Genomic DNA, 20763 nt, shown 5'->3' on the forward strand with positions numbered 1-20763 from the left:
GGAGCAGAGCAGGCAGAAGGACCAAAGTACACTGCTGATGGGAGCAGCGGGCGGCAGGAGAGGTCTGCGCGCCATGTGGGTCCCTCCTCCGGTGGCCGGGGAGCAGCCAGGGATCACACCGGCACAGCAGAGGCTGCGGGCAGCTTTGCAACCCAGCACTCAACCGCTGCACCACCGGGGAGGCCCCACCAAGTGTTTTTGTATGAATTATGATTTTTACATTTGTAAATAGTCAAAGACTATTTTGTAATGCAGGAAGAGTATATGAAATTCACATTTCAATGTTCATAAACAAAATTTTACTGGAAAGCAACTATGGACATTTGCTTACATCTTATCTATAGGAGCTATTGTGTTATAATGGCAGAGTGTAATAGTTATGACAGAGACCAGAAAGCTGAAAACATACTGACTACTGGTCTTTATTCTTACCAACTAAGTCAGCCTAAATTTTGATAACTGATAATTCTTGTATTATTGATTTAGCTTCTATCAAACACCAGGCTTGTGTAGTCCTTACCTAAATCAAAGTACTGAACAATGTGGCAGTTTCAAATATTGTGACATGCCCCTCAGGGGAAACAATTTTTAATCACCAGTCTTCTTGTTCCTTAAATCACATCATGCAGGCGGTGGTAGACCTTCTCTGCTTTTACAAAGGCAATCTCATTGCAGTTAAGTAGAAATATGGTAAACAAAATTAAATTTCAAGCTGCCCTGCTGTTTAAAGAAGCTCTATGAAAATTCAATCAGTAGCACACTTTTAATTTCACATCATCTGATAGTGTTTGGGATTTAGTGACAAGAAGCCTGGCAGTTTTCTCCACAGTTTTCTGTTTTCCTTGAACGTGGATTTTCCAGCTGAGCACTGAAAAATCTAGGTAGGAAAGCCAAATGTGTAATCACTATTGTATCAATCAGAATTCTTCCAACTGCACGAAATAGAATGTCAACTGAATAAATTTAAATAACCTATTCCAGAGATAAGGATTCAGAACTAGTGTAGCTACTCAAGATGCTAATTTTTTAGAAAAGGTAGGCAGGGCAGGGCTTAAATAAGCTGTGGGAGTCCCTTCTAGCATCCTGCTCCATTATTCTTAGCATATGTCTAGCTTTTCATCTTACAGCACAACATGACTGCTTTACCTTCTATTGTAGTATGTAGTCTGAGCTTAATATGGGGGGAAAGGAGAGAAGCACAAAGGGTTAAAAAGTCAAAGAATTATTTAGCCAACAATATAACAAATACTGTCTGCCATTTCCTCTTAGAGGATCTTTCCAAATAGTAATTAGTTGACAATATGCTAACTAAGCCTATCACTTGTAATAAGGTGTCTATACCTCATTGGCCTAAACCATGCTAGGTGGCCATCCTTAGAGAAAAAAGAAATCTGGATACTGGGCACATTTAATTCATGAGTTTGTTTTATGGCCAACTGTATGATTTGGGCCAAAGCATTTGTTGTAACAATCACAGAGATTAGATAAAACATCCAGAGACATGCCATGAATCATGTGGACTTTATAATTACAATCTTTGAGTGATTAGCTTTAGTAAAGTGATCATTGTAGAGGCTCTTTTAATTTTTTTTTTAAGTCACTTTACCCATCTGGATGGGTGATAAGGGATTAATAAAGAATAACACAGGTGTCCACCTACCCTGGGGATGTAGGATGGAGAATGGGAATGAAAAGTCCAAGACATTCAAGGTGTCTGTTTTTTACAATAGCTTTATTGGAGCATCTGACCTGCCTAACTAGACTGCAAGCTTCCAGAAGGCAACTTTTGTTTCTTAAGCTCATTGCATACACAGGGATTAACACTGAGGCAACACTCAGTCCTCACCAATGAGTAAACCTGATAAAGGCCTTTTATCAGAAAATTGAAATAACAGAGGAACAATTTATCAACTCTGTTAATGTTCAGTTCACTTCATCAAGATCGATGACTTTAAGGGTAAGAGTTACATACCCCATAAATCTACATTGTACATGTAGTTTCCATTTTTCCCAGTATCTTACATGGTGCTATTTGATGTTTACTGAATATTAATGTAGGTAGAGAATTTTATTCTCATTTCCCCCTGCTTTTTAAAATTTTTTTAAAGACTTTTTTATCCATACAAGAACTGGGATACAGGCCAGAGATGTAGGGGCTGAGAGGATTCACCAGAGACAGAGTGGGGAACATAACAGGCAGATTGACTGGCATAAACTGCTGAGGGGAGCAGTGAGCGAGTCAAGAGAGGTCTGCTGCACCATGTGGGTATCTCCCAGGCCGGGATCAAATTCATGCTGCAGTGGCTGTGGGATAGCTTCATAAGTTGCGTCTTAACCCCTTGCACCACCAGAGAGGCCCTGTAATTTTTTGTTAGAAATCTAATATTCATGGGCCTCCCCGGTGGCGCAGCGGTTGAGCGCTGGGTTGCGAAGCTGCCCGCGGCCTCTGCGGCGCCGGTTCGATCCCCGGCTGCTCCCCGGCCACCGGAGGAGGATCCCACATGGTGCGCAGACCTCTCCTGCCACCCGCTGCTCCCCTCAGCAGTGTCCTTCAGTCCTTCTGCCTGCTCTGCTCCCCGCTCTGGCTCTGGTGAATTCTCTCACCCTCCCGTGCTTCTGACTGTACCCAGTGCATGTATAAACAAAACAAATAAAATAAATAAATAAATAAATAAATAAATAAATTAAAAAAAAAAATCTAATATTCATAATTGTGAATTTTCTACCTGTAAAGTTGGTGTGTGACTGACTTTATCTTGTGTAATATATTTAATCTATACAAGTGCATCCTGATGCTTATTAACAAAACTCCTTATTTTTAATTTCACATCCTTCTATGAATGTCAGTCCAACATGGACAACATCAGAGGGAAGCATTGGTTGTTTATTTTTTGCCTGTTACTTATATTAGTTTTAGCACTGGATCAGAAACACTTTAAAAGCAATCAGGCCTTTTAGATTATGAAGCCTGTACTATTACAAAAAAATTTTTAAGAAAAATTTTTGATACAACAGCTGTTATTGCTTCCATATATGGTATAAGTTTAAAAAAAACTAATTTATTCCTGAAGAGGTAGAGTGATGTGCAGAGGTACAGAGAGGGGTGGGCTCTAGATTCTCATGCTGACTCTCTTGTTGGGAATCATTATACATAAAGGAATACAGTGCAACTGTGCAGAACATAACTCTCGGGTATTTGTCACAAAGGAGGAGTGTGACTCATTGGAGGGAGCATGGTTTTGGTGTCAAAGAAATCTTAGTTTGAATCACCACTATGTCACATTAGTAGCTCTGATTTTGGACAAGTCATTGACATAGTTGAACTTTCTATAAAATGGGATAACTCATGGAACTGTGAGGTCTACATTTACAATGACCATTTATTTCCATTTCTCTATTTTGTGTTTACTTTGTACAGAGGGAAAAATTCATAAAACTGCTGGACCAGCTGCATAACTCTTTAAGGATTGACCTGTCAAAGTACAGGGTATGTATAAAATTATTTGCCTAGAGGTAAATACTGAGTTTGGCTTAGATGATTTTTTTGTCAAATGTAAAAATAAAACCTAATATGTAATGGAAAAGTAAAACTACAGTAGAAGAATCTCATAAGGAAGAGATCAGGCATCTTTTTTTTCAGATACTTTGCCCCATATTAGCCTATGTCAATATTGTGTGTGTGTGTGTGTGTGTGTGTGTGTGTGTGAGAGAGAGAGAGAGACAGAGAGAGAGCACTTTAATTTTATAATTCTTGTAATAACCATCAGATTGAAAACAAACAAAAATATATAAAATACAAAAATAACTGTCAGTTTGAGTGACCCTCTGCTAGTTCTTAAACATATGGCCCAGTCCTCATCTCGAAAGCTCCCCTACTCAGTGAGATATCCTTCTAATACTTTGCCTGCTTCTGTGATTTTTATTGCTATTTGCTGCATATTTTGGTCCTTCTAGATCAGTACAATGTATTTTATTGCAGCTGCCCAGAATTCATTATCAGTAATTCTATACTTTTCCTCCAGGTGAAATGCAGACACACATATGTACACACATACATACACTACAGTTATATCTATCCCTGTGTTTATGTGTGTATGTGTAAGTATACACATAAAATTTTAGTTACAAACAATTAGATAAAAATTTTAGTTACAAAAAACTATAGTAATGACTGTTTCATTCTTTTATATCCTAAACTGCATTTCCATATCTGCATTCATATTTTTGGTCTCTTATTAATGGACAGTTTAATTGTATACTTTGAAAATTATAATGCCAAATTTTGTCTAACTTACCTTTTATGTTAGAACTGGGATCAATACTATGAAAAGAGACTGCCATGTCAGAGACTGAAAAATATATTGGGGGCAAGTGCATTTGCCATCATTTAGGCACCCCAACTCTGCTTGAGTTCATGAATATTTAAAAGTTACCTGTGAATTTCCTAATAGTTCTTTAAAAGTCAATCTGAGAGCATGTTAATATGAGAAATTTCTCAATTTTAAAATTGTTTCTTAGATGAAACATTTTAATAATTATACCTTTCCTTTCCTTCAAAATTCTGAGCATCTACATTTTTATGACTTGTCTCACCAAACCTCTAAAAGAAACTTTTTGTTGAGGCCACAATACTATGAGAGATACTATACAGTGTAGTCTTTACTTTCTCATTAGAAGCTTAATGCTGATAATTTAACCATTTTCTGTTTCCTAATAAGGAAAACTTTCCTGCTAGCAATGCTGAAAGACTGCAAGACCTGAAATCAACTGTTGACCTGCTAACAAGTATCACCTTTTTTAGGATGAAGGTACTTCATTTTATTTCTCATTATCTTGGTGCAGCATCACACTTTTGTTCCTGGTAAAATATGTTTTTATCTTAATCAGCACTGCTCAGCTCAAGCAGTTAAGCTGTGGTGACTTTTCCTGAGCTAAATGAATCCTACAATATGAAGTTTATTGAAGAAGGGGTTATCCTGGTCCCAGGATATTCTGATATATTTGGTTTTAAATTAAAGCCATATTAAACTTTTCTAGTAAGTGGACATGAAACTTCCAAAAACCCCAACTCTTTAAAATGTTAAATGGAAATGAAGTTTGTTTATTTTAGTTTTAACTATTTTGCTGACTTTTTCATCCCAAGGGAAAGGTTAACTCTTTTACACTTACCCCAAATTGTGGCAACTTCCATTTTCAGCCCTGGCAATGTCTCTATAGGAATATAATGAATTGGCTGATTCCTAGGTATAATTAATTGTTATCTACCGAATTGTAAAGTTACTTACTTTTAGATACATATATCATTTTACTTTTTGTAATATTTTTATTCAGTTAATATTGGTTTACATCACTGTTTCCAAGTGTAGGATCCTCCTTTAGATATTGTCACTATAATGCATCCACCACCAAAGAACCCAAAATAAACCACCATACACCCTTCCAATGCTGCTCTTATGCTCAAACATATACACGATGGAATATTACTCAGTGATCAAAAAAGAAAATCTCATGCCATTTGCAGCAACATGGTTGGAGCTGGAAGGGATCATGTTAACTGAAATAAGTTAGAAGTAAAATAAATACCAGTGATGTCATAAACGTGTGGAATATAGAGAAAACAAATTAAGAGTCAGATAAAAACAAACTTAAAAACCAACCCTTGAAAGTTGACTACAAAACTGAAGCATCTAGATGGGGAGGAGGTGGGGAAGAGGTAAGAACAAAGAGGAAAGGAATCACAATGAACTATGTGGACTGTGGGTGATTTGATAGTGAGCACAGTATGGTGGCAATACCTGATGGAGGTATCCTAATATTACCTCAATTAAAAATAAAGAAACTTGGAAAAAAGGAAATATTGAACTTACTGAAAAGCAATAAAAACAGTGCAATTCCTATCTATCTTGCTTATACTTAGTTATATAGTAAGCTGTATGTGATTTTTTCCACTGGCCCATGTGCTCTGAATTCATCTACTATTGTTGTACTCTGATTAATTATATCCCAATAGAACACTATTTCTTTTTCTTTCTTCTTTTTTTTCAAAAGGTAACATCATGCAATATATTTTCTTCATTTATTTTATCCATCATCTACTAGAATTTAGCTCCAGAAGGAAATGGATTTTTAATTGTAGCACCACCATTTTCTGCCATATAGTGGGTGATAAATACTGGTTGAATGAGCAAATGAATGAAAAATTATAAGAGTTATGCAATGGTTGGTGAAATGAAGTGGGTGAAATGAAGTGTTTCTATTTGAATATTTACAGCAATCATTTTCACTCAGTTGTCATATCAGGAAGACAAAATGGATATTTATACATTTAAAACATATTAAAGCCATATTTTTCCTGAACATTGGAAAATCAGTTAAAATCAATCAGTCAATTAAAATTCTACATTGAATGTTGTTTGAATTGTTTATACTGGATTAAAAATGTTCCATTTTTGAGTTTAAGAACATAATTTGTCTATCAGGTTCTAGAGCTTCAGAGTCCCCCAAAGGCTAGCATGGTCGTGAAGGACTGTGTCAGAGCTTGCCTGGATTCTACATACAAGTATATTTTTGACAATTGCCACGAACTCTATTCCCAGCTATTAGATCCGGTAAGAAAAGATATGTGTCTACTTTCTAATGTGTTTTTTCACAAATTTAGAATGACAGTAAAATGGAAAAATATGTTCATTTAATTTCACATCAACTGCAGTTTTTAAGGATTTCCAATACCTTTTATACACATTTGAATATCACTCTCATATACACAAAGCAATTTATTCCTTACAATAACTTCATGCAGTAAAGGAAAATGCTGTCATTCAAGTTTTTCAGATGAGGAATCAGTTTTTGAAGAATTAAGTGATTTCCTCAAGGTCGCATAATGAGCAAGTAGATTTGAGACCAGAATTTGGATTCCAACTCCTATCCGTATGTTGTTCTTCTTACACTGAGCTTTCCTTATCATTTTACCTCATAAATATGACAGGGAAATTTTTATAGAACAAAATAAAATTTTAATGTATCTAAATTTTACTAAGAAACATTCAAAAATACAGAAAGTAAATCAATTATGCATATACTTACCATCTAGATGACCAACTGTTTTAATGCTGCAATATTTGCTCTGCTCTTTAAAGACATTAAATATTATACATGAAATGGTGTTTCACTTTTTACATCTTTCAAATTCCTTTTCCCTCTCTTCATCTTCAAAGATAAGCACTAGTCTAGTATTGCTAATTCTTTAAAAAGAATGTTTCTGTGAATATAAGAAATGTTTAAGTATTATAATTTTTCTACTATATAAGTGAATTTAGTAAATTGTACTTTTTTTATATCAAAATCAGTTGTATTAGAATTTAAAGGGCAAGGGTACAATCTTCTTAGAAAGGAAAAGAAAAGGCTGGTTCTTTTGTCTTCACTGAAATAATAATAGTAACAACAAGAAGGCCAATAATGAATTACAAAATCATTTCACATGCTCATTCAGCATTTGAGTTTTATTTTTTGTGAATTTCCTGTTGATATTTTGCTGTTTTTTCTCTTAACTTGCTGGTCTTTTACTTACTAATTTTTAGAAAATTCTACAATATATTCTGGATTCTGTTCCTGTGTTGATTAAGTGATTTCATTTATTACTTTCATCTCTATATATTATGTTTTTGTTGCATTGAAATTTTCTAATGCATGCTATGACTTCTATATTGTTATTTACAAAACTGGTGTTTGGAGGTAGATTTTTAACCATTGCCTGTTCCCTTCCATGAAGAGTACAGTTGATTCACTAGATTTTGAGAACTGTTATTATCCATGGAAATGCCTAGTTACTGGAGTGGATCAGATTCCTGAAGTATATGTTAGATGAAAGCAAGTGAAATTCTGTCAAGCTGGGTTTCAAGCTGGGTTTCATAATGGTATTACATCTTTCTGGGGTAACTCATTCCTTAGCCTAATAGAAAAAAAAATTAAGCTAGGAGTTTGTCACTGTATAAGCAAAACATTTTATATATACATCATTGTTCGTAATTTTAGCTTTTCATTCTGCTAGATGACGCTAGTTTAGAAATTTGGTTCTCTGGAAATTCTAGGAATAAATTTGTCTCTCACTCATTCTATCCCGGCAGCCTGCTTTCTAATGGCTCACCCTCTGTCTATATTCTCTCTCTCTTCTAACCATAAGACACTTTTCCAATTTGTCTTCTGTGTTTTTGACATCATTGTCTTTATTTTACCTAAAAGATAAAATTGAAACTTTATATTACAGCATGTAAGTTACCAACCCATAAATTCATAATCAACCTTACCAGACTTTAAGAGCTCCAAACCCAAACTGGTCCCCTTTCATGGGCCCTATAGCCTAATATTTCCAACAATTTGCCATCTTCTTTTTCATTCATTCTATTATGTATACTGTTCTATATGCTTAAATGTTCCTCCCCATTCCCTTCCTTCATTAAAATCCAGCAGACCGTCTTTGAAATCCAGCAGACTTTCTGTTTTGCTGATTCACACACAGTGGATGCATCAAATCACAAAGTAGAGGGTTGTGCCATATTTTGGTGTATTTCTAGTATTAGTAAAATAAAAATAGCAACAGTAATATAAAAGAAATAGAAATACAGAAGTCCCCATAGCAACAGTAATATAAAAGAAATAGAAATACAGAAGTCCCCATAAAATGGATATGTTCCTAACAAAAAGTAAATGAAGGGCCTCCCTGGTGGCACAGCAGGTTGAGCGCAGTGCTGGGAAGCTGTCCAGAGCCTCTGCAGCACAGTATTGATTCCTGGCTGGCCAGGGAGATACCCACATGGCACGGCAGATCTCTCCTGTCTCACCCGCTGCTCCCCTCAGCAGTGTATTTCAGTCAGTCTGCTTGTTCTGTTCCCCACTCTGTCCCCGATGAATCCTCTCACCCTCCCTCACCTATGGCTTGTACCCCAGTTCTTGTATAAAAATAAATCTTTAAAAAAATAGTAAATTAATTGTGTCACATTGAAATAAATAAGGTGGAGGACTATGAGTGCTTTATGGTGGGTGAGGTGTGAGACATGCCTTGAAGAAGTGTGACCCTAGGCCTTTGAATTACATACAATGTTGTAAGCCAATATTTACCTCAGTATTTGTTGACTTCGTTTTTAAAAATAGTATTTGTACAATTTGCTGACTAGTTTTCTTTTCAGGTAGGTCTTATATGGAATCTTGTCAATGTAGGCGGAGTGTTATGAAGGGGGGAGAAAAATTATTGGCCTTATGCCATATACAATGTGAACTCAAGGGATGAAAGAGCCAAATGTACATGAAAGTAATAATGATAATATAGGAGAATACCTTTCTGATGCAAGGTAGGAAAGAGTTCTTAAAACTCCAAGGCATAATTTTCAATATTAAAACCATTCATTTCAATTATATTAAAATTGAGAATTTCATGTAAGTGTACACTATGACAGAGGTAGAAAAGATGATGGACTGAAAACTATTTGTAGTGTAAAAAACTGACAAAAGATATTCTGACACCAGAATATCAATCAGGAAAAGGCAGAAATTCTGTTTTTTTAAAACAGGCATGAGAAGCATTGTGGTGGCAAAACCTGATGGGGGTAGCTAAATATTACCTCAATTTAAAATAAGTAAATTTAGGGCCTCCCTGGTGACACAGGCAGTTGAGCGCAGCACTGTGAAGCTGCCCACAGCCTCTGCAGCATGGGTTCAATCCCAGCCATCAGGGGAGATACCCACATGGTGAGGCAGACCTCTCCTGTCTCACCCGCTGCTCCCCTCAGCAGTGTATTTCAGTCTGTCTGCCTGTTCTGTTCCCCACTCTGTCTCTGGTGAATCTTCTCACCCTCCTGCACATCTGGCCTGTGCCCCAGTTCTTGCATAAATAAAAATAAATCTTAAAAATTTAAAAAAAGTTTAATATATTAAAAAGATAAGTAAATTTTAAAAAAGGGCATGAGAAAAGAGCAGGTAACTTGCAAAGATGTTTGATTAAGAGGCCAATAAGTTTATGAGAAGATTCTTAACCTTCTTATTAATTAAAGAAATATAATTGAAATATTTATATCCAGCAGACTGACAAAAATAATTACTCTGACTAATGTTCATGGGGAAATGAGGACACTAGAACCTGCATGCATATTTGATTGGCATGTAAACCAGGTACTAAGTATCTTGCTCCTACACATGCATGTGTGCACACACACACATATATACATATGCAAATATATATAAAATAGACATGTATATAAAATAGACATAAATATAAAATAGACATTTTCACAAAGTCTCCTAAAGGGATATTCATAAGAATATTCAATATAGCATTATTTGTGAACCTGAGAAATTGGAGGCATGATTCCAGGAGGATAGATCAATAGAATGTGGTGGATTCATTCCATGGAATAGTGTAGAGCATTTAAAGAAACTGGGTGGATGTTTTCATGGAAACGAGGATAGAAATTGAAAACAAAGTGCTGTGTACAAAGAAATAGGTACTATATAGCACAATATAGGTATGTAAATTTTAAACGTACAGCTAATCACTAAGCAGAGAAATAGATAAAAACCAAACACCATACATGGCTTATATAGATCAGGATGAAGATGAGTCTTTGGGATGGTGACATAAAAAAAGGTGGATGGATGGAAATTGCAAGATCCAAATCACTGTATTTGAATTCCAGCATCTCTCTCACCTTAAATTTTAAAAAAGACTAAGTTAAATCTAAATTTCCAGTGAAAAACATATAGATGATATATTTAGAATCAAGTATCAAGTATCTGATCTTCATAAAACTTTACAATTAATCTAAATTTAGCATTTAATAAGTATAGAACTGGAGTAGATTTATTATTGACTCTTTCTGCTTCTCATGACCATACACAAAAATAAGAATTTTGACCCCTGAAATTGCACAATGCTGTAGCCGTAAAACCACCCTATTAGAGAACAGATGTATAACCAGTACTACACTATGTGATTTTTTTATGTGTTGCTTCTTTAGAAACCTTCATTCTTTAAACCTTCATTCACAAATGATAGGCAAAATTAATTTACTCTATCATGTGACCCTTTGTATTAACATATGGTATTTTAAAACATTACATGTGAAGTTGTCTCACTTAAAATTTCTTCTTTCACACTTCTGAAGTGTGACTTTTGTAGTTACCTAGGATATCAATTGAGTCTTGAGTATGTTATGCTAAAAATATAGTTGTTGACTCAGATAAGCCATTTTAAAAAATCATTCCAAAGTCATGAAAATTCCAGTAATCATAGAGATGGAAACAGACATTTTCTTAAAATGTTTGATTCTAGGTTAATGTTTTCTAAGCTTTTCTGCTCCTAAACATTATCACAGGAGCTTGTAAAACCACAAATTCTTGATCACACAGGCACAAGTAAGGATATTCAGTAAAGACTACAAGGAATCTCTGTATTTTCACAAGTTCAAGTGACACATATCACCAAGCAATTATTAAATAAAATAGAATGCTTTTGTTACTATTCTGATTGCCTATTTTCCTTTTTTTCCCACAGATAGGTAACAAAATTTATTTGTGATGAAGATTTTCAAGATTTACTCTTAATAATTTTTAAATTTGTAATATAGTATTTTTTTTAATAATAAATTTTATTTTTATATTCCCCCATACAATTGCAAAAGCCCCATTCTGACCCCAATCCTTCCCTTCCCGCCCCCCACCCCCAAAAAGTGTCTCTGGTTCATAGTTTTTTGTTGATTTTGATTTTCACTTTCTTATATTCATTTTCCTGGTCCCTTATTTAAGTTTTCTAGATTCCTGCTATGAGTGAGACCATCCGGTATTTTTCTTTTTCTTTGTGGCTTATTTCACTGAGCATGATCCCTTCCAGCGCCATCCATGTTGCTGCAAATTGCATGTGTTTATCTTTTTTGAATGCTGAGTAATATTCCATGGTATATACGTACCACATCTTCTTGATCCAGTCATCTATTTTTGGGCATTTGGGTTGTTTCCAAAGCTTAGCTATTGTAAATAGTGCTGCTATAAACATAGGGGTGCAGGTGCCCTTTGGAATTGATGTTTCTGTGTCCTTTGGGTAAATACCTAGGAGTGGGATTGCTGGGTCATATGGAAGCTCTATCTTTAGTAGGTTGAGGAATTTCCACACAGCTCTCCATAGTGGTTGGACCAGTTTGCACTCCCACCAACAGTGCAGTTCCTTTTTCTCCACATCCTCGCCAACATTTGTTGTTGCTAGTTTTTTTAATATGTGCCATTCTCACTGGTGTGAGATGGTATCTCATGGTAGTTTTGATTTGCATTTCCCTGATTACAAGTGATGTTGAACATTTTTTCATATGCCTGTTGGCCATTTGCATTTCCTCTTCAGAGAAGTTTCTTTTTAGCTCTTCTGCCCATTTTTTGACTGGGTTATTTTCTTTGTTGTTGTTGAGTCTCATCAGCTCTTTGCAGATTTTTGTGATCAGTCCTTTATCATTAGTGTTGGGTGCAAAAATGTTCTCCCAGTTGGTGGGGTTTCTCTTTGTTTTTGTTATTGTCTCTTTTGCTGTGCAGAAGCTCTTTAATTTGATGTAGTCCCAGCTGTTTATCTTTCTCTTCACTATCACTGCTTTGGGTGATGTGTCTGTAAAGATGTCTTTGATGTGCAAATCCCGTAGTGTTTCGCCTATATTTCCTTCTATGTATTTTATGGTTTCAGGTCTTATGTCTAGTTCCTTAATCCATTTTGAGTTGATTTTTGTGTATGGTGTGAGGTAGTGGTCAAGCTTCATTCTTTTGCATGTAGTGACCCGGTTTTCCCAGCACCATTTATTGAACAAACTTTCTTTGCTCCAATGCATAGTCTTTGCTCCTTTGTCAAAGATTAGTTGACCATAAATCTGTGGGTTTATTTCTGGATTTTCTATTCGATTCCATTGGTCTGTATGTCTGTTCTTGTTCCAATACCATGCAGTTTTGATGATTATGGCTTTGTAGTATAGTTTGAAGTCTGGGCGTGTGATGCCTCCATTTCCTTCTTTTTTTTTCAGTAGAGCTTTGGCTATTCGGAGTTTTTGGTGATTCCATATGAATTTCATCAATAATTGTTCTATTTCTTTGAAGAATGCCATTGAGATTTTGATTGGAATAGCATTGAATCTGTATATTGCTTTTGGTAGGATGGCCATTTTAATAATGTTTATTCTTCGAATCCATGAGCAGGGGATGTCTTTCCATTTCTTTGTGTCTTCTTCTATTTCTTTTAACAGTGTTTTATAGTTTTCTTTGTATAGGTCCTTTACCTCTTTTGTTAGATTTATTCCCAAATATTTGATTTTTTTTGTTTCAATAACGAAAGGGATGGTTTTTTTGATTTCTTCTTCTTCAGATTTATTGTTTGTGTATAGGAAGGCTACTGACTTTTGCGTGTTGATTTTGTATCCTGCCACTTTACTGAATTGATTGATGAGTTGAATTAGTTTTTCTGTGGAGATTTTGGGGTTCTCTATGTATATTATCATATCATCTGCAAATAGTGATAGTTTGACTTCTTCTTTTCCTATTTGGATTCCTTGGATGTCTTTCTCTTGTCTTATTGCTCTGGCTAGGACTTCCAGTATTATATTGAAAAGCAGTGGTGAGAGTGGACATCCTTGTCTTGTTCCAGATCTTAATGGAATTGCTTTCAGCTTTTCACCATTGAGAATGATACTGGCTGTTGGCTTGTCATAGATGGCCTTTACGATGTTGAGGTATGTTCCTTGTATCCCAAGAATTTCAAGGGCTTTTATCATGAATGGGTGTTGCACTTTGTCGAAAGCTTTCTCAGCATCTATTGATATTATCATATGGTTTTTATATTTCTTTTTGTTGATGTGTTGGATAACATTGATTGATTTTCGGATGTTAAACCATCCTTGTGTCCCTGGAAGGAATCCAACTTGGTCGTGGTGAATTATCTTATGGATACATTGTTGGATTCTGATGGCTAAAATTTTATTGAGGATTTTTGCATCAGTGTTCATTAGGGAGATTGGCCTGTAGTTTTCCTTTTTTGTGTTGTCCTTATTCGGTTTTGGTATTAGTGTAATATTGGCTTCATAGAACGTGTTTTGTATTGTCCCTTCCTTCTCAATTTTTTGAAAGAGTTTGTGAAGGATAGGCACTAATTCGTTCTGAATGTTTGGTAGAATTCATTTGTAAATCCATCAGGTCCTGGGCTTTTGTTTTGGGGAGGTTTTGATTACCATTTCAATTTCGCTAATTGTAACTGGTCTGTTTGGGTGTTCTATTTGTTCTTTATCTAGCTTTGGGTGATTGTAGAGTTGTAGGAATTTGTCCATCTCCTCTAGATTGTTGAACTTGTTTCCATATAACTGTTCATAGTAGTTACTGATTATTCTTTTGATTTCTGCTGTGTCCTTTGTGATTTCTCCTCTTTCATTTATGATCCTGTGTATTTGTGCTTTCTCCCTTTTTTCCTTTGTGAGCCTGGCTAGGGGTTTGTCTATTTTATTTATTTTTTCAAAGAACCAGCTCTTGGTTTCATTGATCTTTTGGATTGTTTTTTTAGTTTCAATTTCATTTATTTCTGCTTTGGTTTTTATTATTTCTTTTCTTCTACTGGTTCTGGGGTTTTTTTGTTGTTCTTTTTCTAGATCTTTGAGCTTCGAGATTAGGTTGTTTCTTTGAGTTCTTTCTTGTTTTTTGATGTGAGCTTCTATTGCTATATATTTTCCTCTTATTACTGCTTTTGCTGCATCCCATACATTTAGGATATTGGTGTCCTCCTTGTCATTCAATTCAAAGATTTTTTTAATTTCTTCTTTGATCTCCTCGTTAGTCCAGTGGTCTTCCATTAGTGTGGTTTTTAATCTCCATGAGGTAGGATAGTTCCTTGCCTTCTTTTTATGGTTTATTTCTAGTTTGATGCCTTCGTGGTCAGAAAAGATGTTTGGTATGATTTCAATCTTGGTGTATCTGTTGATGTTTGTCTTGTGCCCCAGTATGTGATCGATCCTGGAGAATGATCCGTGTGCGCTTGAGAAAAAAGTGTACTCCGTTTTTTTTGGGTTTAGTGTTCTATAGATATCTGTTAAGCCCAAATGCTCTAGGTCCTTATTTAGAGCTTTAGTTTCTTTACTTATTTTTTGTCTTGTTGATCTATCCATTGTTGATAGTGGTGTGTTGAAGTCTCCCACTACGTATGTGTTTTCTCTGATGTCTGTTTTCAGAGAGGACAACAGTTGTCTGATATATTTTGGTGCTCTTTCGTTTGGTGAGTATATGTTAATGAGTGTTATTTCTTCTTGAAGTATTGTCCCCTTGATCATAATGTAGTGACCATTGGGGTCTCTTTTTATTTTTTGAGTTTGAAGTCTGTTTTATCTGATATAAGTATAGCTGTTCCTGCTTTCTTTTTTGGCCCATTTGCTTGTAGGATTGTTTTCCATCCTTTGACTTTGAGCCTATTTTTATCTTTTGGAGCTAAATGTGTTTCCTGGAGACAGCAAAAGGTTGGGTTTTGTTTCTTAATCCAGGCTGCAACTCTGTGTCTTTTTATTGAAGAGTTTAGTCCATTTACATTTAGAGTTAATATTGATATGTTAGCATCTGTATTTGCCATTGTGTTTGTCTTTCCTTTGATTTTATTTATTCTTTTAATAACTTTTTTTTTTTTGGTCTTTTTTCGTTGTTATTCGTCCCTCTGAGGTTCTGGCTTTAGGATTCCTTGTAGTATTTTTTGGAGTGGGGTTTAGTCGCAATGAAATTCCGGAGTTTCTCTTTGTCTGGGAAGGTCCATATTCTTTCTTCATGGAGGAAAGAGAGCTTTGCGGGATAGAGTATTCTTGGTTGGCATCTGTTTTCTTGGAGTCTGTTGACTATGTCCCTCCACTCTCTCCTTGCCCGTAGTGTTTCTTCAGAGAAGTCTGATGTCAGCCTGATTGGTTTTCCTTTGAATGTTATCTGTTTCTTCCCTCTTGTCAGCTTCATTATTTTTTCCTTGTCCTGGATTCTTGGGAGCTTTACTATTATGTGTCTTGCTGTGTTTTTCCTTTCGTCGTGGAAGTTTGGTGTTCTTGCTTCTTGTATATCAATTTTCAGCTCCTTCTTCGCATTTGGGAAGTTCTCTTCAATTATCTCCTGGAATATTTTCTCTGTTCCTACATCTCTCTCCTCTCCTTCTGGAATTCCTATAACTCTTATATTTCCTTTCCTCATGGAGTCATATAGTTCCCGGAGTCTTTCTTCATTCTTTTTCCTTCGTACTTCTCTTTCCTTTCTGTTTTGGTTCTTTTTATTTCTGTGTCTTCAAGAGTACTTATTCGTTCTTCCATTTCATCTATTCTGCTTTCATTGCTTTTCCCAGAGTACTTTAGTTCCTCCATTAATTCTTTGATCTCCTGCATTTCTCTTACTTCCCTCTTTAGGGACTCAATTTCCTTCTTCTGATCTATCACTTTTTTAATCATGGCAATTTTAAATTCTCTTTCTGAAAGGCTCAGAAGTTCTTCCAAGTTGCTGTCGTTGCAATCTGGGGAGTGGTTTTCTTTTTGTGGTGTGCTTCTTTCCTGAGGCGTTGTTAGGTTGCGTGTGGTTCTTCTACTCCCTACTGTCTGTTTTCTAATTTGTCGTATGTGTTGGGACACTGTGTTGCTCGGACTGGCTGGCATCTTGGGTGAACTTCTCCGCTCCCCTCTGGCTCCTGCAGGAGCCATCTCTGGCTTCTGGGGGAGCTTTCTGATGGTTTTAGGCAGTTTTTACTGAAGAAATGTCCCTGTTCTATAATGGGGAAGCGGAATGCAGTCCCTGCGCCTCCGGTCTCAGGCACACTCTTCTGTGTGCCCGGTCTGCCCCGGACGTGGGTGCCTGCTCCCCCTGTGGGCTCAGACTGCTGGTCGGAAGGGGCCTGGCGTGGGCTAACTTCCCGGCTGGCCACTGGGTCCTTCAGAAGCCTTCTGCCCTTCTCAAGCAGTCTTAAGAAATTTCCTGTTCTATGGGGTGTTAGTGACTTTTTTTTTTCCTGGTCGCTAGGTGGCGCCAGAGATCTCTCCTATTGTCCTTGGGGGGCTGTTTTTCGCCTCCCCCTACCCTGTGGGACAGGGAATAGAGCGGGAATGGTAGGGTAAGCCTCAACAACTTTGGGGTGCTGTGTCTGACTTGTGCCCCACCGTCGTGGAGAACCCATGCCCTGAGTTTTCGTGCCCCGGGTCTCAGTTCAAAGCCCTTAGGTCCAGGACGCGGGCTGTAGCCCAGTTCAGTGGCGCGGGAATGGCGCCTTTTGCACCCCGCTCCCGTGCCTGGGTGCCTGGTTCCTGCTTACTCTGGGAGGGGCTTTCACCCCCGTGTGGGTCTCCGCGCATCTCCCCGCAAGCCTAGGTCGCAGGCGTGGGGACCTGGGCAGCCGTGATCCCGTTTGCTTTTCAAGTGCACCAAGTGCGCCGCTTTACCGCGCCAGCTTACGGGCAGCCCGGGCTGTGTGCGCGTCTCCCGGGGTCTTTGTTCTTCTCTAATGGCGCCCGGAGCCGTTCGCTCACCGCCGCGGATCCTGCAGGGTTCGCCTCAGCTCCCGTTTCACGGGGTGTGGTGGCTGCAATAGTTCCTTTCCACTCACAGTCCCGCTTGCTGCGTCGTTTGTTCTTGTGGGCCGTTTTGGTTTGTTGTTTTCCTCCTCTCTGCGGGTCGGAGAGTGCCGCCTCTGTGGGCGGGGGAGGGGAGCAGGGTTCTGCGCTTCCCTCCCTTCTAGTCCTCTTTTATGGCAACTTTCTTCTTCGGGTAGTTTGCTGGAGTCACCCGTTTATCTTCCGTGTCCCAGTTCTCACTGGGACCTGCCACTTTCCTCCCTATTAACTTTTTTAATGGGAGATCTTACTCGCAGCGTCTCCTCGCCGCCATGTTGCTCCGCCCCTTTTGTAATATAGTATTATTAACCATATGCACCATGCTGTACATTACACCTCCATGACTCATTTCTTTTTTAAATTTTATTTTTAATTTTATTTTATATATTTTTTACATCATTTTTCATTTTTGCACAATGTATGCATTTTCATTCTTGGTTATAGTCCCCATACAATTCCCACCCCCCCTTGTTTTGACCTTAATCCCTCCTCCCTTCCCCCCCTTAGTGTGTCTCTGGTTTATAGTTGCTTTTTGATTTTGATTTTTACTTTATTACAATTAGTCTTTTTCCTGGTTCCTTACTTAGGTTTTCTAAATTCCTGCTAGGAGTGAGACCATTGGGTATTTTTCTTTTTCTTTCTGGCTTATTTTGCTGAGCATGATCCCTTCCGGATGTGTCACATATACACTATTTTCTTTTAGATATGCATCCGGGGGTGGGGGGAAGAAACTTCCCATTGAAAATTTAATTGTAAATAGATCTATAGTATGTAAGAAATACCTGAGAGCTATTTTTGTCTAATAGTCTGTATTAGTTTCCCGGTTTTCAAGAATTTACAGGTTTTTTTTCTTTATATGTATGTGTAATATATATATATATTATTTTTATTTTTTTTTATTAATTTTTTTTTTTTTGATAGAGGCATGCTTTATTTATTTGTTTGCTGGTTTGTTTGTTTTGTTTTACATGCACTGGGTACAGTCAGAAGCGCGGGAGGGTGAGAGAATTCACCAGAGCCAGAGCGGGGAGCAGAGCAGACAGAAGGACCGAAGTACACTGCTGAGGGGAGCAGCGGGCGGCAGGAGAGGTCTGCGCGCCATGTGGGACCCTCCTCCAGTGGCCGGGGAGCAGCCGGGGATCGAACCGGCACCGCAGAGGCCGCGGGCAGCTTCGCAACCCAGCGCTCAACCGCTGCGCCACTGGGGAGGCCCTATATATATTATTTTTAATGAAGTACTAGTATTTTACAACATCGTTTGATTTGATCACAATCTAGTATTTCTTCCCTTGGGTATGGTCACCATAGCTCTCCTACTGCCAAAGCACCCATAATCCTCCACCAAGGTCCATCGTGCTCTCCTCACACCCCCACCTGTTTTCTTCTTTCTTCTTCCCCTTCCCGCCTAGTTGCTTCAGATCTCTGGTCAGCTTTCAAGCATAGGTTTTTGTGTTTGTTGTTGTTTTTTAATTATATATATATATTTTACATCATTTTTCATTTTTGCACAATATATGCATTTTCATCTTGGTTATAGTCCCCATACAATTCCCACCCCCCTTGTTTTGATTCTACTCCCCCCCCATACTGTGTCTCTGGTTTAAATTTGCTTGTTGATTTACCCAAAGGACACAGAAACATTAATTCAAAAGGGCACCTGCACCCCCATGTTTATAGCAGCACTGTTTACAATAGCTAAGCTATGGAAACAATCCAGATGCCCAAAAATAGATGACTGGATCAAGAAGATGTGGTAGATTACTCAGCAATCAAAAAGATATGTGGAATATTACTCAGCAATCAAAAAGATCAACTCATGCAATTTGCAGCAACGTGGATGGAGCTGGAATGGATCATGCACAGTGAAATAAGCCAGAAAGAAAAAGAAAAATACCAGATAGTCTCACCCATAGCAGACATTTAGAAAACCTAAATAAGGGACTGTGAAAAAGACTAATTATAATAAAGTAAAATTCAAGCATAGGTTTTAATGTTTGTCTGAATCTTTGTTTGACTTCTTCATATTCCACATATAAGTGAAACCATTTGGTGTTTATCTTTCTGCTTCTTGTTTCCCTCAGTATAATCACTTCCATTTCCATCCATTTCCATCCGCAAATGGCATGATTTTCTTTTTTGATTAATAAGTAGTGTTCCACTGTGTGTACATACCATATCTTCTTGATCCACTCATCGGTTCTGGAGCATTTAGGTTGTTTCCATATCTTGGCTATTGTAAACAGTGGTGCTATTATCACTGGATTTACATGTTTCCTTTCAAATTAATGTTTTTGTGTTCTTTGGGTAGATATTTAGAAGTGGAATTGCTGGGTCATATGGCAGATCCATTTTTAATCTTTTAAGGAAGCACCACACTTCTTTCCATAGAAGCTGAACCAGTCAATATTTCCACCAACAATACAAGAGGGTTTCTTTTTCTCCATACCCTTGGCAGCACTTACTGTTTCTGTTTGTTTGTTTTTAATAGGGGCCATTCTCACAGGTGTGAGGTGGTATCTCACTGTGGTTTTGATTTGCATTTCCCTGATGATTATGGAGAACATTTTTCATGTGCCTCTTGGCCATCTTCATGTCTTCTTTGGAGAAATGCCTATTTAGCTGTACTACCCATCTTTTTTTTTTTTCTTTTTAAAGATTTATTTATTTATGCATACAAGAGCGGGGGTACAGGCACCCAGAGGTGTGGTGGGGTGAGAGAATTCATCAGAGACAGAGTGGGGAACAGAACAGGCAGATTGACCGAAGTACACTGCTGAGGGGAGCAGCAGGCCAGTCAGGAGAGGTCTGCCACGCCATGCGGGTTGCTTCTTGGCTGGCCGGGGATCGAACTCGTGCTGCAGAGGCTGCGGATTGCTTCATAGTGCAGTGCTCAACCCCCTGTGCCACCAGGGAGGCCCTGTTCTGCCCATCTTTTGATTGGTTGTCCTCTTTTGTTTGAGTTGTATGAGTTCTTTATAGTTCTTTTATATCAGTCCCTTTCAGATGTAATATGATCCCATTTCATAAGAAAACATATAGGTAGATGTTAGTAAAAGTACTCAATATTTAGTAAAGCAATTAAGGTCAGAGAGGAGACTATCCTTTAGAACAGATTGTAAATCTTACCAGAATGGGCAGTTTATCTCTTCAT

General features: G+C 37.6%; 1 protein-coding gene across 1 annotated transcript in view; it reads left to right on the plus strand.

Moving 5' to 3' along the window:
* UNC13C (unc-13 homolog C) overlaps positions 1-20763 on the plus strand; it is a 488975-nt gene that overhangs the window by 265439 nt on the left and 202773 nt on the right. The window contains exons 15-17 of the mRNA XM_054701637.1: positions 3419-3487; positions 4719-4808; positions 6480-6608. Coding sequence (XP_054557612.1) covers positions 3419-3487; positions 4719-4808; positions 6480-6608 — 288 coding nt within the window. The remainder of the gene's footprint in view (positions 1-3418; positions 3488-4718; positions 4809-6479; positions 6609-20763) is intronic.

The sequence above is a fragment of the Talpa occidentalis genome, unplaced genomic scaffold, assembly GCF_014898055.3.
Source record: "Talpa occidentalis isolate TD23 unplaced genomic scaffold, MPIMG_talOcc4v2.1 talOcc4.11, whole genome shotgun sequence".
NCBI lineage: Eukaryota > Metazoa > Chordata > Mammalia > Eulipotyphla > Talpidae > Talpa > Talpa occidentalis.